Raw genomic sequence first — 23,316 nt, 5'->3', positions numbered from 1 at the left:
GTTTGATAATGAGATAAGTTTGAATGCCTTTTAACGCGCCATCTGTACCCCGTGCCTTTTATCTCTGTGCGCCCTACATACCACAAAATACTGTGGGTAAGCTTGGGATTGCATACAGCATTTATTCATTATACTGTCAAATTTTTGCAAAGATTGATCAATTGAAAATCATCCATGACCTAAAAAACCCAAAAGAAATTGTGTGGTTTTGTGTCAGCGCCTTCACTAACGACTTTGCCAAGAACTGTCTCACTCTCACCGCAATCAAAGACGCCATCTGGACCTCAAGAAACCTTGTTAGAATATGAGATGGTGAAATTGTGAATGTGTTTTATTGCTGTTAAAAGTGTCGATAAAAAATTGTTCAAACCTCATATGGTTAGAATGTGATATAATGAAATTGTGAATGTGTTTAATTGCTGTTAAAAGTGTCAATACAATTGTTCAAACCAAAACCCAGGTTTGAATTCGGTTGCAATCATTGCTCAAATATATATGTAAACTTACAAAAAAACCCTGTGTAGTCAACTATTAATTATTAATAAGTGCATCACCAATCTTCTCCATCGTATTATGGGTATCCACCATATCTAGGTTTGCCTTACAGTCCGGAAAATACAGTATATATTTAAAAAGTTTAACAACTTTAGCACTTACCTTCTACCAGCAAAACCCCATGTTTTTTACCCAGGGAGACCTGGTGAACAGAATGAATAGGAAGCAATTTCTCAGGGGCCACACTGTAAGAGTAGCCCTTCCATATATGTAGCAAGCCTCGTCCGCCTTCGTCCTCATCTCCAGACCTGTGAAATAAAGATTTAAGATGCCACACAATCTGCTTACTTTTTAAAAAGACTTGCACAATTCAAGACAGTTTTAACTATTTTTCAGTTCCTGTGAAATATCAATGCCGATAATTCACCAAACAGGCAAACTAACCATAGATAAGGAAGTGACATAACATTAATCCAACAATATGCAAAAGCAGTTAAATGTAGGCCACTAGAAATAAACAAAACGGTAAATGTTTTCCTCCCAACTTGAACCCCATCTAAATACAAACACTGGCACTGCACAAAATAATACATTAAAATAACTCTCTTAAGATCTTATTTATCAAGTTGCCAATTTAAAGGCTTATTATTCTTTACTTACTAAAAAAGCTAGTCGTTACAGTAAAATATTACTACAGCGTTTCCCAAAGAATTTAGTGAGACTCCGGTTGGTGGACATTCTAAAGGGGATCCGGGGGCCATCCTCGAGGTCCTGTCCACCGAAACTTTTTCATACGAAACAACTTTAAAGTCAAGCGACACAAAATTGTAGAAAAAAAAAACAGAAATATGAACTCTTCAAGTGCAATAAAAGACCTTAAATACAAGTACTTTTAACTATTTACACTTCAACTTCTAATGAATATTGACCGAAACAACACAAAACCTCTGAAAAACATGCAAATATATAAATTAAAATGGGTATAACAAAAAGAAAAATAACATTAGTCTTTACTGAATATTGGCCTTTAGGAACACAAAGTGCTAAGCTTTGAGGGACAGACTCAGATGCTTCTGTCAATGATAGAACATGCTCAATGTGTTGAAGCCATTAATAAATATTTGTCCAAATAGGGATCATTTTCCCGCTTTGACTCATTTTTCAAAATCTCCTTTTTGTCCTCCGTGTTGCAAACGCTTTTGAACCATTTCTGTACTCAATGTGCTGTTGCGCCAGTCGCAAAAAAACAACACCCCACCCCTCAAACCCTCCCTCCTCTGCTGACCGAACTCCCCCACTAATATCAACAAATCAACCAATTAACCAAAAGTATTCTTTATAATACTGTATACGAGTTTGCGACGTTGGCCGGGCTAATTAAACCTTGGAGGCCCGCTAGCGTTTTTATATGGTATAGGAAACACTGTACTATTATTGAGGCTTTTTTTTAAGCTAACTAGAACATTTGTGTAGGGGAAGAAATCCTTATTAAAAAAAACAGCCTGGAGAGGGATGGCCGCCACCAGGCTGAACTTCCCTAAGAAACACGACAGGAACAGATGCCCCTACGACTCTGGTGGTTAGGTGATCCGTGAACTGTGAACCTTGAACCATATAGAAAGAAGTGCTTTTCGATTAACAGGCTGAATGCCAAAAGGGGCATACAACCAACCCACAAATGTCCACCCCTGAGGTCTACACCACAATTGATTTGAAATAAAAGATGCAGGGGGAGTTTTGGTTTGTTCGATTTCAGAAATTTCTACAAAAGCCAAAGCTGTGAATGCAAGATTATTTGTGTAATATTTGATATATTTGTAATATTTGATCACTAGATTGCACTGCATTGACTAATGCGAACAAAAAAACAGTGCCCAATGAGCACAGCGTAACAACTAAATGCCAGGTAAACATGGGGGCGACCGCCAGTTATGGATTACGCTATGTAAAAGAAATACAAATTTCTAAACTTAAGAATATCAATAAGAAAATTAAATTATAATCATAATGCTGTACTTTGATTCCCACACTGTTAAAGGTTGATTTTAATGACCTAGGGGATTTAGAAAAAGAGAGGGTTTTGGGCAGGACTTTGAAAACATGTTGAATTTTTCCATCTTCCAACCATTTTCTGCGCTGCTTATCCTCACTAGGGTCGCGGGGTGCTGGATCACATCCAAGCCATATTTGTGCAATAGGCATTGGGCACCCTGAACTAATAGTCTGCCAGTTGTAGGGCACACAGAGATGTACAACCATTCACTTGCTCATTCACACCTAGGGATAACTTGAACCGGCCAATTAATCTGACATGCATGTTTTTGAAAAGTGGGAGGAAATGGGAATGCCCGGAGGAAACCAACGCGGACACTAGGAGAACATGCAAACTCCACACGGGCAGGCTGCAGTAGCTAGAATTGTACCTCCAGCTACATGAACTGATTTGAATATACAATAAATGTATTTACTGTATGACGTTACTGTAAGTTTTTTTTTACCTGTATTAACTGAAACTGCTGATCAGGTAGCCATTAATTAGAGATCACAGGTTGACAGAAGAGAAACAATTATGTAATTAACACTTTTATCTATATGATTTACTTGCACCGTATGTTCATGCTCGGAGTCTCCATTCGGAAGATGCTGTACTGCTTATGATTCCAAGTGCCAAATAAAACCACAGGCTCGAGAGTGTCGCCCATTCCAGGCCCCAGTGCTGTCGAATGCTCTGCCCACTGAGGTTAGTCTTACAACCTCAATAAAGGTCTAGACCAGGGGTCGGGAACCTATGGCTCGCGAGCCATATATGGCTCTTTCTACGAGTATCTGTGGCTCAGAGACAGATTTGATTGCATGCAAAATTTCTCCATCTTGTCCAAAAGTTGTTTTGTCTATCCTATTAAGTTACACGTAAAGCTAAACCGAAACTTACTGACAAACGATTACTTCGCAGTATATATATGGCAGGTTTTTCACTACAATTTACAGTCAAGGTGTCACACAAAAAAATGGGAAAAAAAAAACTCGTTTTAGCTGTACAACGCTAAAGAATCCTTTATATAAAAGTTCACTATGTAATCTGTGTTCAGTGTTCAGATACCTTATGATGAATCCACAGAACTGTAAATACGCCAAAACACTGGAAGAGAACATAGTCATTTGATTGGGTGAGTGGGAGGGATGGGTGGAGCTATGCAAAAAGTACAAGCACTCCTTCCCATCTCTCGCCAAAGGTAAGCACATAAGGCTCCCTATTCTCAGAATGTTGTGACGTTTTTACAAAATAAATGCTTGCATCTGGTTTTGAAACCAATATGTAAGATAAAAAAGGGTCAAAAGGAGTTTAACCGATCTTGAGTCATTGCAAGAAAGAGACAAGTGGTATGTTTGTTGATTTTGGGACAGGGGCTCTGGCATTATTCTCTTTTCATAATTTTTATCAAATCATCAAAAATAAATGTGCTGAAGACTAAGCTTTTTTCTGGGGCGCGGGTTTAGCAATTTAGTAAATTTGTCTCATAATATATGGTGTGGCTCTTTCCCAAAATAAAATTAATATTTTTTGCTTTTATGGCTCTTTGAGTCAAAAAGGTTCCCGACCCCTGGTCTAGACTAAAGACACATTTATATTGTGTAGGATATGATTGATGTTGACCTCATACTAATGCTTTCTTGTCCGTTTTTGCTGCTTGGCTAGTTACTGAGCAAGGGAGAAGGAAAAGGCAGCACAATAAATGCATTCTGAGTCAGCGGACCAGGACCTAAACCTGAGGTGTGCCATCATTGAGAGCCTACTGCATAGACCGGCTAATTGGGATGGGAAGCTTTGTTGTTGCTGTCTTGGACTTTTTGCACAATTTCAATTATGACTTTTGTTTAATGTTCATGTTGATTAAGTTTTGACTATTTGTGCTCTAGAACATTCATTGAAGGCTCATCATCCTGAGAAGGTATTACCTCATGTTCGACCCCTTCTCAAAGCTTCTTGATTGTCCTCGTGCTGTTTTTTCCCCCTTGATTTTCCTTGCACTAATGTAGGTTTCAGATCACGGGATATTGTAATTGTGGCCAGCACAGCTCTTTGAGACTATCTGTGATCAGGTGCTATACAATTGCTTGTTACTTAAAAGAAAGCTTCAAAATGTTATTTAAAAGAACAAGTACGGTTTCTGCACAATTCATATTCAATGTTATTAATCAGAACGTCGAATTTAGAAGCAGTAGGGGCGTTTATGATGTGTTTTTGCACATATTAATAGGGAATTAACTTCTCATTGAACGGCAATAGCTTCCATTAGGCTCCAAAGTGTACAAAGACAGACTTTCATCGCATTATATTAAAACACCCGAGGATGGTCACATGGTGATCACAAGCCCGCATACAACACATCAATCCATTATTCTTACCCCCTCCTCTGGCTTTCCATTGGTGGGCTTTATTTCTACAATAACATGGCATAAATAATTCTGACACCACCCTTCAATCCATCTGATGCGTTGGACCATCTACGAGGAGAAAATGTGACATGTCATTAGTGATCCCATTACAAACTCACATTGTGACATCGAGCAGGTGTCAACTTGCCATCGTGTTAGCAAGAACTCAATAAATAAACATTAGCAGACAAAAGCGAGGAAACTCGTTCGATTAAAAAAAACGAAAGCGTATGCTTACTGTGGACCTGCAACTAGCTTAACACATCGTAAAATTGATTCCTTACCAGCAAATTATTTTTCTCCTGGTTTATATTAAACCGGCAAGCATTGGAGAACAAGGCAGAAGCTAACGTGATCGTTCAACTAGCAACGTCGCAAGCAGCCTCCTCTGTTGACAAGGCGGAATGAAAAGATCGTTTGTAAAGAAACAATTCTTTGTACTTGCTGTTAGAACAAGGACAATGTGTCATTACATTACTAAAAAAAGCATATACTATGTAATTTTCTGTCCATAGTGTTGTATTTAGAATACATAAAAAAGCTTTACATACAGTATTTCTTCAACACAAAACAAACGCAGAGTGAGAAGTCATTCATAAAATACACGGTGCTCTACAAATACGGCAACCGAAGATGCACTGAAAAAGCATAAGACATTATTTTTTAAGAGTAAACTTAAACTAGGCCAAAATTACATACGAAAATAAATGGCAAAATAGCATCTCCAAACACACAAAAAACGAATTCGTAGGAAAATATATATTCATAATTTACTGCTTGACTTTATCTGCAGTGATGTCATAGCGCTCTATTTCTGATGCACTTACACAAAAGGCCAATCTATACGCAGTGTGTGTCAACCTTAGACGTTTTACCAGTATTTTATATGTAACCGCGCTGTACGTGTCCCACCAAAGATCCACATTCACGCTGGACTGGATGATGAGGTTTTTATTATTACAGTTTCTGCAAATGGATGAGTCACAACATTAGCTTTTTCTGCTGGGTTTGATCTCTTTGATCTCTTTGTAGTACTCTGGTAAAACTGACAACAAAGCATATCAAAGAGCTGTCTTTTCACTTTACAGAAAATACATTTTAGAATATCACAATACATTTATAAATCTTTGCATTTTAGCAAGATACTTTTAACAAGAGATCGTATAGTGGATTTTTAACGTTTACAATGAATTCAACATGTTTTTCTTTACTCTGAATTTTAACCAACATCATCCTTTTTTTTAATGTATATGAAAAATAGGAATAAAAACAATAATGAGTATAAAAATGGGTACAATTTACCTGCAAATGGATGAGTCACAACATTAGCTTTTTCTGCTGGGTTTGATCTCTTTGATCTCTACAAGGGGAATTAATATTTAGTAAAACAGAAACAAAACGAAAATAAATCAAAACAGCTTGACAATATCAATCACATTACTATGCATGGTGAGAGATTTGTCAGCTGGGGTTATAAAGTTTAAAATTAACTTATTTTGTGGAGCACCAAAAGATATGTCTTACCTTTGTAGTACTCTGGTAAAACTGACAAAACCCCGCCTCCTGGTCACATGTTAGAAGCCAAAACCAAACCCCACCCCATACCAGCAGATGGCACTGTTGGACTCAGCATTGCAGGACATTTACCAAAAACTATACACATATTTTAGCAGGAATTTCAATAAAATAAAAGTTATTATTACACCCGTTACATACACCCCCCTGAAATTCTGCTAAATATGGGAGTGCTACACTAAACAGAAAAAAAAATCACATGCCAAAAAGGCAAATACTGATGAAAAAGAGGACACGAAAACTGGTACAGTATTACAAGGAACAAACTGAAGTGCATGTCAGTTCTAAAACTCTCCCAAAAAGGAGTGTGAAAAGAAAGGAGGCGATCAAACTCCTAACTAAGCACAGACTCAAAGATGCCTGTTACATCTCTGAAATATCAAACATTGTTCCTGTAGTTGTAAGTGCTCACATAGGCACAATTCTTGTTTCTTACTCAAGCTTTGTTACTCAAACTGAAAGTGCATCTCTACTGAACTTAAACTAGGAACTTGCAGATATTGCGGACAGAGGATTGTCACCTACCACATGGTCATTCATCTGACAAATAAGACGACTAGGAGGCCTGATGGACTGGCGGACCCTAAGACCATAACGGTTAGGTTGAGCACAAATAACCTGAGCTTGAAGGTCTGGGGCAGTCAAGTCTAAACAGTCAGTGTCAGGGGAGTCTGCGTCCAGATGGTCAGTGTTCAATGGGGTCTCGTCTGGGAGACCCATACTCAAAGGGATCATGTTTTCAGAGCACTGTGATGGGCTTTCCGTATTGTCACTTGAAGTATGGTCAACATCTTGTTCGGGGATGTGCTGACTTCCTCGACTGGATGTATCAACACTGCGAGAGTCGGACTGGGCATCAGATCTACTGTCTAGTGAGTTATCCTCTACCTCTGGATGAACTTGCTCTTCACCTGCCTGTATCACCCAGTTTACTGTACGGACATCACTGTCTTCAACCGCGTCAGGTAAATCAGGGCATACATCACTTCCATGCATAGCAGCGTCAGACTCTGAGTGTTCAGATTCGCTGGCCAGATCATCCTCACAGGGCAAGAAGCTGACAGAGAGCAGCAAATTCCTGTGAACTACCTTCTCTTTGCCCGTCAGACAATCCTTGACTCTGTAGACATTGAGATCAGGCTTGACTGATATGACTTCATACGGGGTTGACTCCCACTTATCTGCAACTTTGCGTTTCCCCGGGACACCTCTGTTGGCGATCAACACCCGGTCTCCCACGACGAGGGGTGATTCTTTGGCCCTACGGTTGTACAGCTTGGCATGGCGAGTCTGTTCTCTGAGAGTATTCCTCTGTACAATCTGAGCAGCTTCATGTAGATCTTTCTTCAGATTGCGTACAAAGTCAGAGTAGCTGACAACAGCATCATTGGTATTAGCATGTTGAAACATGACATCGACAGGGAGACGAGGGATCCTACCAAACACTAGGTAAAACGGTGCAAACCCTGTTGTCTCATGCTCTGTGCAGTTATAGCAGAATGTGAGCTGCTGCAGCATTTGTGGCCACTTTGCTTTGGGCTGAGGGGGAAGGGTTCTGATCATATCTCCCAATGTTCGGTTAAATCGTTCTGCAATTCCATTTCCCATGGGGTGGTACGGAGTCGTATGGGATTTCTCCACCCCTGCCATCTCCAGAAGCTCTTTGATCAGTTTGCTCTCAAAATTAGCTCCCTGATCAGAGTGGATACGCCGTGGGAAACCATAGACAAGGAAGAAATCCTGCCACAGACGGCGAGCAACTTGTTTGGCGGTTTGATTCCTGCAAGGGAAGGCGTGCGCCATCTTGGAGAAATGATCAGTTACGACCAGGACATCTACAGACTTGTTCTCTTGCTCAGCAGTCCAAAAGTCTATACAGACCAACTCCATAGGCTCAGAGGTGACTATGTTCTTGAGTGGTGCACGGTTGTGTGGTTCCGGTGTTTTCCCTACTACACAGCGCTGACAGGATTTAACATAATTCACAACATCACGTTCCATGCCATTCCAGAAGAATCGTTGCCTCACCAGAGACAAAGTACGGTTCTGGCCTTGGTGACCTGCTGAGTCATGTAAACCTTGAAGGACTTTCTGTTTCAATGAATCAGGCACCACAAACTGGAAGATTTTCTTGGCCATGTGAGGATCTTTCCTTATTTTGTAGAGCATGCCATTCTGTATGGTGAGTCTGCTCCAATGCTTCAGTAGTTTCATCACACTAGGCGACTCGACAGCTCTCTCACGCCTGTTAGGTCTCTTGTGTCTATGCACAAAGTACATGGTTCTGCTTATTGTGTTGTCCTGTTCTTGTAAACCAACAAGCTGACTCTGTGGGAGTGCCGTTGACTGATCTCCCTTCTGCAGAAGATTGAAGTTGGCATCTGTTCCCATCACTTGACCCACGCCACCAGTGGACTGAGCACTGAAGACAGCAGCAACCTCTTCTGATGTCACAGAACCATTGGAGCCTGATGGAATTGCCCTTTTTACTGACTCGTCTGATGTCCCAGCACTCTCGTCTACAACAGCGTGACAATTGTTGGATACTCTGAACACCTCTTGCACAGTACTGTTGTTCACCCCGTTGACTTGGTCCAAGAGCGAGGTATAGGGCTCGGTAACAAGGCGATGACCCACACATGACCGTACAAATGGCTCACGGCTCAGAGCGTCGGCTACGATGTTCTTTGGGCCGGGAATGTACTTCAGGTCAAAATTGTATGCAGCTAGCTTCGCTACCCACCGCTGTTCACACGCATCAAGTCTTGGTTTGGTCAAAATGTATGTAAGTGGGTTATTGTCGGTCCACGTGGTAAAGTGTCTTCCTTTCAACCAATGGCTGAATTTATCACATACCGCCCATTTCAAGGCAAGAAATTCGAGCCTGTGTGCAGGGTAGTTGAGCTGGGAGCGAGAGAGCGTCTTACTTGCAAAGGCGACTGGTCTGGCTACTTTTCCACCAGGTGGCAGCTGTGACAGGACTGCTCCAATCCCATCAAAGGATGCGTCGACAGCCAGAATAAACGGCGCATTAAAATCTGGGTGGGCCAGAGTGACACCTGTCACGAGGTCGTGCTTCAGTGTTTCAAAGGCGTTCTGGCATGCATCGGACCAATCTGCCGGCGTCAGCTTCACTTGACCCTTCTTGCGGGCTCTCTTGCGCTTATGCTTGTCACCAGATTCAGATGTGAGCCTGAACAGAGGTTTTGCCTTCGCAGAACATGCTTCAATGAAGCTTTGGAAATACATCACCATGCCTAGAAAAGATCTGATTTTACTAGGGCATGGCGTCTTGCCATCCGACTCCATTAGATCAGCGACTTGTACGTCATTTATCGCTCTCACTTTCTCGGGGTCAGTCCGAATTCCATCCTCACTGATGACATGCCCAAGAAATTTCACAGTCCGTCTGAGGAAAAAACACTTTTTGGGTGCGAGCTTGAGGTTGTGTTCCTTAAGGCGAGTAAACACCATCTGCAGGCGTTGGAGTGCAACTTCCTCTGTGGGGGCAAACACCATCAGATCGTCGAGGTAACATAATAGGCTCATGAAATTCTGATCACCAAATATTGACATCATCATCCTCATAAATGTTGCTGGGCTGTTGCAAAATCCCTGAGGGAGCCGGTTGTACTCGTGAAGGCCGAATGGTGAGGAGAATGCCGTGTACTTTTTGTCGTCAGGGTGCAAAGGGACATTGTAGTAGCCTGACGTCAGACCCATTGTGGAGAAAAAGGCATTTCCCCCAAGTGCGGCCAAAGCATCAGCTTGATGCGGTAGTGGGTAGGCATCCTTTATGGTTCTTGCATTAAGCCTTCTGAAATCAGTACATACCCTTAGTTCTCCATTCCGCTTCCATATGAGAACAAGCGCAGATGCATAGTCGCTAGTCGACTTCTGAATAATTCCTTTCTCTTCCATCTCGTTCAGAGTCGTCCTCAGTTTTTCATACTGACTTGGTGGTATACGTCTGTAGGGTAGACGGAACGGCTTATCATCAACAAGGTGGATACGATGTACAAACTCTTTGGCCTCTCCACAGTCCATCTTATGGCGAGAAAAGATTGACTCGAATTGTTCGATGATATGAAGGAGCTTGTCTTTACACTGCAGCGAAACCTCACATGACTTCAGGTCAATGTCTTGCAGTCCCAGAGCTTCCAATGCACGCATCATGTCCTCTTCTGACCTGGGTCGGACCTCTTTGCTCTGTACACTCTGCACGTTGCACTTGACCTCCTCTGCATTGGGCAGGTCTTCCGCTGCGATACAAGGAGACACATCTGCAATTTTCCTGTTTCTTCTCAGCACCACAACTCTGTCCGTGGGATTAAAGACTTTAACAGGCACCCATCCATCTCCCCAGAGTAGAGTAACAACTCGTCCGACAAGGACTTGTCTGGGCGCAGCCTTAGATTGGGTTGGCTCAACGACCACTGTGCTGCCCGCTGATGCCCCGGCCAACTCAGGTAACTTGCCCCAAATAACGTACTCGGTCCGTGGATTCAGCGTCACGCAACTCTTGATCTTTACTGTCCCTACCTTGTCTGGAATGCAATCACCTCTCCATCTCTCTGTGTTGGAAAGCATTGACAGGAATTGACTGTGGTTATCGGACAGACCGTTGTCAGGAGTGGAAACTAATCTCCAATAGCCATCAGTACTTTTCAATTGAGTCAAAATATATTTGATGGCATTGCTGCCAAGGATCATCTGTTCTGTCTGGCCTGGCACCACCATTACTGGTATTATCATTTGGCACCCGTAAACTGTGACGTGAATGTCGTACATATCTCTGGGAGAAACTTGGTGTCCACCGCAGCCTACAATGACATAATCATCGGCCGTGTAACTCATCATATCAGGGAATTGCTGCAGGAGGTACTTAGCTGTGTCCTCACTTACTGTACAAGCCATCGACCCGCTGTCCAACAGCGCTCTGAAAGTGGGGCCTTCTTGCACAAGTACAGGTGTGTAAAACAGTTCGTCAGTCTCCGCTATTCTCTGAAACCCCTGAAAGATCAGCTTCTTCGATGGAGGTATCTTGTTGCTATACAACTCATAAATTGATTTATTGTCTTGCATGTCAGGCTTCACATTAGTGGTGGGAGGTATACTCAGTTGATCTGCACTGTTCTCCCCTAAGCGCAGATCAGTTAGTTTCCCTGAGGCAGCGGGACAACTTTCGTCACTGGACAATCACGTCGAGAATGCCCTGGGGCATGGCAGTGAAAGCAAAGGTTTTTGTCTCGGCAATGAGAGAGAGCACTGTGTTCGACTTCTTTGCAAATGATACATGGCTTGGCAGTGAAACCATTGATTCTGGCTCCAGGTCGCCTGGTTGGAGCTCCCCCTCTCTCTTGAAACTGGTTCGAGGTAACACGTATCAGAACTTTCTCCAACATACTAATAACGTCCGTTAGAGAGACATACTTTGGGCTCGAAGTCTGAGGTGGCTCGTGCACGAGGGTTGGACCATGGTTCACCTCAGCTTTGTGTACGGCAATTTCCGCTCTATTCGCAGGTTGTTGTAGGGAATCTGCTTTGTAGCTCTTCTCAGCGTGGTATTCATTCAGCACCTCTAGTACCTCACATGCTGACCACTTTTCAATGGTTTTTGATCTGTAAGTGAGTGCCAGTTCCTTGCATGGGCAGTTCCTAATAAACATGCGAGTAACCTCTATTTCAGGGTTGTCAAATGTTTTGTCCTGCTCTCTCAAGCACTCAGAGGCAAGGTCAGCTGCTCTGTTTAGTCTCAGCCAGTAGTCATAGGGGTCTTCCTGGTCTTTGGGCAAAGTTGAATAAAAGTCAGCTAAAGGGACAGCAGAGTACTTGGTACAGCTAAAGTATTTCCTGAGAAGACTATAAATCATGTCAGGGCGGGTATAGACGTCTATATTACTGTTTCTAATGCTAAACCTAACTACATCTTTAGCTTTTCCTCTCAAATGTATAAGGATTTCCTCTGCTTGCTCTTCAAGTCTCACATCACTCCTTTTTATAAATGTCCTCATTAGATCTTCCCACTCATGTATTGTTATTGAGTCTGAGCCATCCCCAATAAATGACGGCGGTTCCTTAACCTTTCTCTGCGTAACCACCTGACTCAATCTGTTTGCTACATCTTGTGTGGCAGCAGCGTTAGGAGCTACTATATTACGTGACTGTATATTTGTGAATATGCTATCAGCCAATTTATGTCCTATCTCCTGAATAATATTTGTCATGTGATCAGCTACACCCTCAGAAACGTCACTTGTGCTCTGAGTAAACATGTTTCAAAGATGTAAATAAGTCAAAACCGCCTGCGTAACACGTCACTGTATAGCAGTTTTAAATACTGTGAGCTGATGGCTTCATGAAATGATGTGGCAGGTAGGACAGTCCTCGGTTCGGAGAGCTTGATAGAAGTCACGGGTCACGGCACCAATGTAACCGCGCTGTACGTGTCCCACCAAAGATCCACATTCACGCTGGACTGGATGATGAGGTTTTTATTATTACAGTTTCTGCAAATGGATGAGTCACAACATTAGCTTTTTCTGCTGGGTTTGATCTCTTTGATCTCTTTGTAGTACTCTGGTAAAACTGACAACAAAGCATATCAAAGAGCTGTCTTTTCACTTTACAGAAAATACATTTTAGAATATCACAATACATTTATAAATCTTTGCATTTTAGCAAGATACTTTTAACAAGAGATCGTATAGTGGATTTTTAACGTTTACAATGAATTCAACATGTTTTTCTTTACTCTGAATTTTAACCAACATCATCCTTTTTTTTAATGTATATGAAAAATAGGAATAAAAACAATAATGAGTATAAAAATGGGTACAATTTACCTGCAAATGGATGAGTCACAACATTAGCTTTTTCTGCTGGGTTTGATCTCTTTAATCTCTACAAGGGGAATTAATATTTAGTAAAACAGAAACAAAACGAAAATAAATCAAAACAGCTTGACAATATCAATCACATTACTATGCATGGTGAGAGATTTGTCAGCTGGGGTTATAAAGTTTAAAATTAACTTATTTTGTGGAGCACCAAAAGATATGTCTTACCTTTGTAGTACTCTGGTAAAACTGACAAAACCCCGCCTCCTGGTCACATGTTAGAAGCCAAAACCAAACCCCACCCCATACCAGCAGATGGCACTGTTGGACTCAGCATTGCAGGACATTTACCAAAAACTATACACATATTTTAGCAGGAATTTCAATAAAATAAAAGTTATTATTACACCCGTTACATATACGTTTTTAACCATTTCAAATTGTGTGCGTCATATGACCTTTTCTGAAAAAAAAAAAAAAAAAAAGGGGGGGGGGTATCTACAGTATGAATATACAGCACTGCTACGTATAGCATGCAACACTGAATTTACTGCAAGTGGGGAAATACCTAAAAGATGCCGGAAATTGTGAATGTATTTAATTGCTGTTAAACGTATCGATAAAAACTTATATTGTTGGGATATGATATAATGAAATTGGGTTGTTTAATTGCTGTTAAAAATGTCGGGGGGAAAATGGTTAAAACGTCATATTGTCAGATATAACGAAATTGTGAATATGCGTAATTGCAGTTAAATTATCGAGAAAAATTGTTTAAACCTCACATTGTTTATTTGCTGTTAATAGTGTCAATAAAATTGCTCAAACCAAAATGCAGAAATAATTGTGTTGTTTATTTGTTAAATAAAGTAGACTTGGTGACATATTTTGTGTTTTGGTTCTACATAGTCTGTCTTGCTGTGAGTTAATAGGTGCCACGTTGTGTTTGAAATGTTGATCATTCATACCTGTCAACCTCCACGGCTCCATGCCCTAACAAACTGTCGTATTTTCCCTTACAAAATACAAAGTAATTTTACGAAATATTTTTTTTCAAACGTGTTTATTTATATGGTTTAACATGTTATATTGTACATGTGTTTCGTTACATCATATATATTGTTAATTAACAAAAAGAAAAGAAAGAAAAACAAAATAAAATATATCTCCAATATAACCTCCTCACAGTTGCCTACCATTTGATTGGGCTGGCATAAAAGTTCCTGTTGACCCTTTCCTGCACTTAGGTTGCATGTGAACTGAGCTTCTCTGCTTTAAAATGTGTGAAAACTAGGCTGAGAAGCTCAGTGTCTCAGGAACCTTTGGAAGTCTTCATGCTGATGTACAGTGAAACGGAAATTCTCTTGTCTATAGACAACATTGTAAGCAAAAATGTTGCAGGGACCAGTGTCCTGCTTAGGGGGATTATGAGGTTTTAAGTAGCATCAAAATCTGTGTAGTGAAGCTACTTTATAAGAGTTATAAAAGTTTAGTTTAAACCCTAACAATCTGTCGGGATGGCAAATGCAATTTTGATTTAAAATGATTGATACTGTACATAGATAAATATATTTTCATCTATATCAGAATCTTTATATAATTTTCCTTTGATTTAAAATGGTAAAGTGTTTTCTGTCAACTTATTGACATATACTTGAATTTCTTCCCAATAAAAATGCATCATAAGAGCTCACTGCAGCTCTATTTATTAAAATTTCTCCTCCATAGCTAAGTTTGCCAGCTCTGGGTATAAAACCTCCCGGGCTGAAAAGGCAATCATTAATAAGAAGACTAATTGGCTGAGGTTTACAGGCATGAATCTATAATAACTACTTTCTAAATATTTGTGCATTTTTGTTGATGTTTTTTTATCTTCCTTTTCTCTTTCAAATCTTTTATTTCCATGCCAAAGAAAATAATATTAGAAGAGTCACAAATCTTATTATGGGATGTTAGTGTCTCATTCGCAAAGCCTCCTTTACATGTGAGGAGGCATACAAATCCTTCAACATCATCTGACACTGCAGCATTGGACATGTGAGTGAATATTCTGACGCTGGTTTAAAAAGACTATTAGCCTTGAAAACAATTTAGTTTCTTAACCCATATCCTGCAAACACAAATGCTCAACGCTAATGATATGTGGTTATGCGGCCGTCCACAGCACCAACTGTCAAGATTACTCATTGCCCTTACCTGTGCCCGTTTGTTTGGCGCTAGCTGTTGCTCGTTGCCTGATTGGTTCCCCTCCTATTAAAACTCAGTACTCCATTCACTCTTTGTCAGTCCGTCAACGAACCTCTGCACTTGCAACACAAACATTTTGGCTCTGGCCCTATATCGATCCCTGTCATCCGGTATCCTATATGCGGTATCTATCCCGTCTGTCCCTTCCTGTCCAGTATCCTTGAACTCACAGGACGTAATCAAAATCTTTGATGAGAACGAGCTTGAGCTGCTCATGTGTGGTCTGGGAGATGTGGATGTTAACGATTGGAGACAGAACACCGAGTATAAGAGTGGCTACAGCGCTGACCACGTTGTAATCCACTGGTTCTAGAAAGCAGTACTGTTGATGGATGCGGAAAAACAAATTTGTCTCTTGCAATTCGTGACAGGAACTTCCAGAGTTTGATGAACAGTTTTGGGGAACTCTAAGGATGTAATGGGCAGCAGCGGTTTAACATCGAGCTGTGGGGAACACGTGACAAACTACCAAGAGCACACACATGCTTTAACCGTCTGGACCTTCCACCCTACGAGTCCTTTGAGGAACTGAGGGAAAAACTTCACATTGCCATCAAGAACGCACGAGGCTTTGAAACCGATTGATCTTTTGACACGGAAGAGAAGCTGAACTGTGCCGGATATTGTCACACTTTTTGCCATATTTGGCAAGTGCGAGATGCACGAAGGACCGACTTGTCAAGGAACAACATGTATCATGTTCCTTTTATTCTTGTGAAGTTTTTACAAATCTCAGTCATTTAATCTCATGTGAAATGACAAATACAAACAAAGAGCCTAAAGCATGTCGGGCTTTTTGGGGTCTCTGGATTTGCCCAATAACCCCCCCCCCCCATCTGCCCAATCAATTATATCATTATTGTGAACCATTGAAATCTATTTTATTTTTCATCTTATGTACATTCAAGACAAACATTATTTTTTTATTGGTCAGTTGGGGGCCGAGAAGCGGGGGACCCTCTGCATGCTTTTGCATGATTCCAACCCTGCACGAGACATTTATATAACCGGGCGATACCTTGAGTCAGGTTTTTTTCTTCTTTTATTGTCACTTTATTAATGGAAGGTCATGTACAAAGTACACTGTCAATCATGTAAATAACGCAGGTATTCTGGGTCCAGGGGTAGAATCACTACCTATATGTAGTATTAATTTACAATTAAGATAATGAAAAAAGAATAAAGTCATCCTGCTTGTTCTGCCCTTGGCTTCCTGTTTTACCGTGCCATGGAGAGTCATGGCCAAAGTAAAGACATTTAAAATGGTATCAGGGAGAATACCGAACATCAGGTTGGGCAACATAAGTCAAATTTGGAATGTTGTAAGTATGCAATGAAACTTTTTGCCTCACAGAGTTATTCTGTATACCTCCGTATGTTGAGGGAATTCAAAAAGAAATTATTTGTACATATGTATGTGTTTTATTGTATGTGTGCGTGTGTTTATAAGTACACGGATTGTTTTGTCAGTAGAACGTGTGTGTGTGTGTCCGTTATCTGCACCGCTTATCATCAGTAGGGTCGCGGGGGTGCTGGAGCCCATCCCAGCTATCTTCGGGCAGTGGGCAGGGGACACCCTCAACTGGTTGCCAGCCAGTCGCAGGGCACACAGGGACACACAACTCACTCGCTCATTCACACCTAGGGACAATTTGGACCGGCCAATTAACCTGACATGCATGTTTTTGGAAATGTGGGAGGAAACCGGAGTGCCTGGAGGAAACTTACACTAACTCCACACAGGAAGGTTCGAGCTCATGACCTCAGAACTGTGCCGCACATGCGCTAACCATTTTGACCTCTGGGTCAATAATTCATGATGAAAAATGATGGAGAGAAATGCACATTGCTTGAATGTTTTAAAATGAAAATAAAAGTATAGTTTACTTGTGTATGAATATCTTAACCATCTTTTCTCCAGATAGGCAACTGTGTCGTGTGCAGACTGTAAGTGTATTAATTACCTGGTAACTCAAACCATATCCTATTGGAAGTTCTTTTCTCTGCCTTTTCACCCTAGCAGCTGTCTGATTGACCAGGTAATCATGTTGCTATTCATGTTGTATACTTAATTTCTTTACCTGATTTCAAGAGTCCAAATTTCATCCTTTTTCGTCTACTAAAACAATTAAGTCTGCTAATAAAACAAACAAATTTCAACAAGGATATAGTAATTCAAATTATTTTATTTTCAGTGCATCATAAAGGCAACATTGTACTGAAGCTATATTGAACACAAAGTTATAAATTAGTTACAAATAGTACAGAAAAAAACGGATAATCGAGAATGCAAATTTGCTCAAAATAATCGTGGCCATTATCAGAAAAAGTGAATACATCATATTTAGGACGCAATAGAGATCACAGAAATAAAATGAAGGCAATTTAAGCACCAGGTTCTCATGATGAGGTGATGACATTTCTTTGAGTTTGTGTGCGGACACCCTTCGCAAATTTAAATTTGTCGTCCCCAACATATCGGGTCCTATTTCGCATACAACATTTCTTTTCTTTTTGCATACATGGAGCTGAGAGAAAACACAGAGTCGGTGAGAGCCGTGGGGAGAAAAGGATAGAGTTGAAAAAACACCCGATCGGTGGCGGAGACAACCATGTATCTCCGTTTCGGGCGGGTGGCTGTGAGGGCGTGCAGCATGGCGTTGATCACCTTGTTGGCGTTGGTGAAGCCCATTCTACACGAGGAGACAAAGTAATCGTTTGCCAGTTCGATATAATCTTTGTTGAAGATCTGCTTGCGCTCGTCGTCAAACTTCGACCAGATGTCGGACAGGGTCTTCATCTTCACGATGTTGGTAGCTTGGCCAAAGTTACCAGGCTGAATGATGCTCACCTGGGAGGGCAGACACGATTCAACAATTCTAAAATATATTTTTACTGGATCACGGGATTGAAAACACTAGGTTAAGAGATGGCATCCAGTCCACTCCTCCATCTTTTTGTCCTTGCCTTCATCCATCGCTTTAGGCATCTATCCATCTCTTAATCAATCCATCACCTCAGCCAACCATCTAATTATCTCTTCAATCATCCATCCAACCATTATTCCATCTCTCCATTATTCCACCCATCCATCCATCCAGCTGTGTTGTTTAGAGCAGCACCTTTAAGTTTTCTTAGGGATAAAAAAAAAATGTCTGTGTATACACTAATGAATAAGGCAGTGATTTTCAACCACTGCGCCCAACACACTAGTGTGCCGTGAGAGATCGTCAGGTGTGGCGTATCATATCATTGTCAAGTGTCTGTGCTGTAAAAAAACAGGGGGTACCATAAATTATATTGTAAGTAAACATACTGTTCAGTGTCATTTTATAACATTCTTGGTTAGTGGTGTGCCGCAAAATTTTTCCATGTAAAAAACATGCCCTGGCTCAAAAAAGGTTGAAAATCACTGGAATAAGGTATAAGCAAAAGAGAATAAGGACATTTTTTTTCCCAGTGAAGCCCACGGCCTAGTACCGGTCGGCGGCCTGGTGGTTCCTGACCACTGTTTTAGAGGATTAAGTCAACATGACCACTAGCATTAGCGGCTATGCTCAGTCATATTTGTAAGTGCGTACAAACCAGATCGGAACATAATGTTATACTGTACCTAAAAATTCTATGAGATATTTGGAGATCAAAATAATGTATAGCTGCAGCACTATTGACATAAATTAAAGTTGGTTTTGCCCAAATATTTTTAATGATTTCAGAAAAGTACAAGCAGTAAAATGAGTTTTGTATTCAGAAAGGTATAGGTTTTTGATTTAGGACTTAATGAAAAGAAAATGACTATATAAGAGTGCCCTACAACAAAACATGGGTTTCATTTCCCACAAAACCACTGCAAAGAGAAATGAAATATTCATGCTGGTTTTACACAAATGTATTTTACCAAGAAAGGCAAGTCTATGAGCAAAAATGCTTTCTTTCGCATAATCATTTTCTTAACGTTGCTTGACTTGAATTTTTTCCAAGTACCTTCACACCAAAGCTGTCCATCTCCACCCGCAGGCAGTCAGCAAATGCCTCCAGACCTCGCTTGGACACGCTGTAGCTTCCCATGTTCAAACAGTTGAAGAAAGAGAAGATGCTCGACACGAAAACCACCCGGCCTGCAGTTCACGCCACAAACAACTTATAAGGCCATTTCATGATTGTGAGGTGGAATTTTAAAGATGAGGTTGGAGTTTAACCTTTTGTTGCCCGCACCAAAGGCAGGAAGGCCACAGTTGTTCTTATGGAGCCAAAGAGGTTGATGTCTACCATGTGGCGGAAGTCTTCAATGGTGCTCCACTCTATCTCAGCCCAATCCGAAATGCCGGCGTTGTTCACCACTGCCCACAGACCTGTGTGGAAAAAAACTTGAAGAACACCCAAAAGACAACATTTGCAGGAATAATCAATTTCTCGATTCTCACCTTTTTCCGGCAGATTCTCCTTGACAATCTTCTTTGCCTGCTCCACGTCCTCATCACTGGTCACATTCAGTTTGAGGATTTTCAAATTGCCGGAACTCTGCCTGGCCAGGTTGTGGGCGCCTATCCCCTGCGGAAACAAGCAGCCGGCAAAGACCACAAAACCCTTGTGGTCCAAGCATCGAGCCAGCTCGTATCCGAAGCCGCTGTCGCAGCCTGTTATGAGGACAGCGCGGCCGTGGCCGTCAACCACAGAGCTGCAACCCCGGCGGGATAAAAGCTTTCCCAATGCTAAGAGGAGAACGGCTGAGACGGGGATGATCCAGAAGAGTTGGTATGTAGACAAAAAGGCGTTCATGGTGGCCAGGAGTCTGTGGATCACTCTCTGTGATGCCTCTGCTGATGAATCTCATCAGCCACTTCTTTATACTGGTGTGAATCTTGCAACAAAATTTGTTCAGGTTTGCATGTGACTTGAATCCCGCATTTACACCACATTAAGTCTAATCGAATAGTCACGCCTAAACACACCTTCATCAGAAACTCTCTTACTTGCTTGATTGTTTGTTTTTCAGGGAACTATTTTGTGGAACCTATTCTATTGGAAATTCACCACTCAAAAACCAGGTCACTTTTTTTGAAACACTTGTGTTTTTCGAAGAAATTTCAAATGAATTGAGTTGATGCACGAAAAAAGTCTTAGGCCTTAGCCATATTTTGATGTACAGCCTGAAGGTAGAAAAAGTGGAAAGCTTTTCACGATTAGTCGTGCCAGAAAACAACCACGGCTGTTCTTTCACGCAGGTCAGTTATTTGAATATGTTTCATGAATTTAAAAGAAAAAAAAAGTTTTTTATAAATAAATGGATGTAATAGAAATGAACTAAAGCTGAAATGTATTTCGCCACTCGAATGTCACACAATATAACTTAAAAAACGGATAATGTGTAGTACAATTCCTCATTTTCATGAGCTGACCTAAATGTTTTACATTTTCTGTTTCATTTTTCTCATTTTATTCCTTTAGTTCCTTGTAGCGAACATTGGTGTCAACTAATTATCTGAATAAATAATGAATTACTATATGTTCCTATTGAAATTGTATTTCCAATCATGACATGATGAAAAACCTCATGATCAGTCATTAGTCTGAATGTGGCTACAGGTCAATTCCAGTGAACTATTTGTACGGTTTTAGTGGTTCATGTTATATTAATTGACACACGAGCACTCAATAAAGTTGAAATCGGGTCCACGTGTAAAAGTAATTTACAAAGGTGATTTACGAAAACATGACACTAAAAACTAAGGTGAGACTAAAGTGGAATTAAGCCAACGAAATGAAGACAGAAAACCCACACTGTTATTGAGGAGCCTTCTATTCCTAACAAAGCAACGTGAGACTTGGGTGACATTTAACCAGACCACTCAAAAACCAATGTTGCACCAATCTCTACCATCTGGTCAGCATAATAAGAACTCATGACCGGCTTAGCATGAAGCATAATTTGGTCGTCAGACAGTGAGTGAGTAGGCTGGTGGAGGGTTGATCATTTTTGAAGATAAACAACCTCTGATTATCTCAGATTGCAGTTTGAAATCCTGAAGTTTTACTTTTAGCCAACTATCTAGCTCCCTTTTAGTTTTGTTTTACCCGTTTACCTTTCCAGTTAACTATCAATCCGCTTTGTTTTAGCTATTTAACTAGCCGGCTAGCTAAGTTGCTATTTTGAAAAATGCATATCAAACTGGGTGCAACTGGCACTGATTACTAACAAAAAGTAGCTTGATTCTTGAAAAAGATTGGGTACCCCTGCTCTTGAGCAAACCCATTCCACCATCTTGCTTTCATAAGTTTGAGCTGGTTGTGAGGGTTACTTTAAAATGTAATTTGATACAATTAACCAATGACCTGCTGAAAAATATACATTTAGTAACGTAATCTGAATACCATAATATTGCAGTAATTCAACTTGATTACGTTTGGAATACGGCAGCACAGTGGTTAGCGCGTGTGCAGCACAGTTCTGATGTCATGAGATCGAACCTCCTGTGTGGAGTGGGTTTCCTCCCACATTCCAAAAACATGCGTGTCAGGTTAATTGGCCGGTCCAAAATGTGCCTTGGTGTAAATGAGCTAGTAAGTTATCTGTCTCTGTGAGCCCTGCGACTGTCTGGCAGCCAGTTCAGGGTGTCCTTTGCCCACTGCCCGAAGATGGCTGGGAAGGGCTCCAGAACCCCCGCAACCCTACTGAGGGATAAGCGGTGCAGATGACGGATGGATGGATATGTTTGGAATACTGCACCTCCAAAAATGCTAAAAAAAAAAAGACGAGAAAAAATAAATGTGAATAAAATGAGGATAAATGATCAATGCAACGGCAGCACGGCGGCGCAGTGGTTAGCGCTTGTGCGGCACAGTTCATGTCATGGGAACCTGTCGTGGGTTCAAATCCAGCTCCAGACTTCCTGTGCGGAGTTTGTATGTTCTCCCCGTGCTTGCGTGGGTTTCCTCCGGGCACTCCGGTTTCCTCCCACGTTCCAAAAACATGCATTTCAGGTGAATTGGCCGGTCCAGATTGTCCCTAGGTGTGAATGAGCGAATGAGTTGTCTGTCCCTGTGTGCCCTGCGATTGGCTGGCAACCAATTCAGGGTGTCCCCTACCCACTGCCCGGAGATGGCTGGGATGGGCTCCAGCCCCCCCGCGACCCTAATGAGGATAAGCGGTACGGCTGATGAGATGAGATGAGATCAATGCAACCTCAAAAAAGAAACCAAGATCAGGTAGTTGCTTGTAGTCCCAAAAAAGTGCTCCAATTTTAACCACACAGTAAAGGGCATTAAGCAAAAAAGAATTTTCTCTTTCACATGGCGGATAAAATGTGCTTTGTTTTGGTTCACATTAAGAGCATATCAAGAACCCAATATTGTTTTAGACACACAAAGTGTTCCGTTTCTTTATTTCCAACACACTCTGGAGCTTTTCGTTTTGTCTCTCTAGTGTCAGTAATTTAAATCATGATAGACACGATTCATCTATGAGTGCATTATGTACCTATATGTAAATGTATGACACATGTGAATGAGTGCACAAAGTGAATGAAAGGACGCTTGAAAGGATGCTGTGGAAGAGGGCACATGCTCCGAGGCATTACATTGCATTGATCCATCCATCATCTGCACCGTTTATCATTATTAGAGCTGTGGGGTGAGCATGGGACACCCTGAACCGGTTGCCAGCCAGTCGGAGGGCACACAGAGACATACAACTCACTCACTCACAACTAAGGGAAATTTGGAA

At 41.2% G+C, this 23,316-nt stretch overlaps 3 protein-coding genes across 13 annotated transcripts in view; all 3 read right to left on the bottom strand.

The window, feature by feature from the left end:
• Positions 1–5,652, bottom strand: part of als2b (alsin Rho guanine nucleotide exchange factor ALS2 b) — a 36,795-nt gene extending 31,143 nt beyond the window's left edge. For 4 of the 5 annotated variants that reach the window (XM_088332663.1, XM_088332664.1, XM_088332665.1 and 1 more), the window contains exons 1-3: positions 5,217–5,652; positions 4,903–5,001; positions 658–803 (exon numbers count right to left, since the gene is read on the bottom strand). In XM_088332663.1, the coding sequence (XP_088188789.1) occupies positions 658–803; positions 4,903–4,922 (166 nt within the window). In that variant the 5' untranslated portion in view covers positions 4,923–5,001; positions 5,217–5,652. Of the gene's footprint in view, positions 1–657; positions 805–4,902; positions 5,002–5,216 lie in introns of those variants that run through there. The other variant, XM_088332668.1, reaches the window with a different exon arrangement.
• A 12,154-nt stretch (positions 5,653–17,806) lies between these two features.
• On the bottom strand, positions 17,807–21,462 carry LOC148370234 (D-beta-hydroxybutyrate dehydrogenase, mitochondrial). Of its 2 annotated transcripts, XM_088332662.1 has the most exons (4): positions 20,018–21,462; positions 19,793–19,945; positions 19,578–19,711; positions 17,807–18,444 (listed from the first exon to the last, which is right to left on the bottom strand). In XM_088332662.1, the coding sequence occupies exons 1-4, from the start codon at positions 20,370–20,372 to the stop codon at positions 18,079–18,081; spliced, it is 1,008 nt and encodes a 335-aa protein (XP_088188788.1). In that variant the 5' UTR covers positions 20,373–21,462; the 3' UTR covers positions 17,807–18,078. The 2 variants fall into 2 exon arrangements, with proteins under 2 accessions (XP_088188788.1, XP_088188787.1); XM_088332661.1 differs by having other exon boundaries at positions 19,793–21,462.
• Positions 20,318–23,316, bottom strand: part of LOC148370233 (inositol polyphosphate-4-phosphatase type I A-like) — a 46,592-nt gene continuing 43,593 nt past the window's right edge. For 5 of the 6 annotated variants that reach the window (XM_088332648.1, XM_088332660.1, XM_088332658.1 and 2 more), the window contains one exon: positions 21,622–22,331. The gene's annotated coding sequence lies outside the window, so the exon portion shown is untranslated. Of the gene's footprint in view, positions 20,455–21,621; positions 22,332–23,316 lie in introns of those variants that run through there. The other variant, XM_088332649.1, reaches the window with a different exon arrangement.

The sequence above is a fragment of the Urocampus carinirostris genome, chromosome 3 (assembly GCF_059441175.1).
Source record: "Urocampus carinirostris isolate Australia breed hairy pipefish chromosome 3, RoL_Ucar_1.0, whole genome shotgun sequence".
Lineage (NCBI taxonomy): Eukaryota > Metazoa > Chordata > Actinopteri > Syngnathiformes > Syngnathidae > Urocampus > Urocampus carinirostris.
Note: the sequence above shows the minus strand (reverse complement) of the source record. Positions and strands in the feature narration are given on the sequence as shown.

Excerpts from the sequence above, each read along its gene's own strand:
- LOC148370234 (XM_088332661.1), bottom strand. The coding sequence starts at position 20,372 with ATGAACGCCTTTTTGTCTACATACCAACTCTTCTGGATCATCCCCGTC. Across the intron at positions 19,712-19,792 it reads TTTGGTGCGGGCAACAAAAG|GCCGGGTGGTTTTCGTGTCG; the intron begins GTTAAACTCCAA and ends CGTGAACTGCAG. Across the intron at positions 18,445-19,577 it reads TGGACAGCTTTGGTGTGAAG|GTGAGCATCATTCAGCCTGG; the intron begins GTACTTGGAAAA and ends CTGCCCTCCCAG.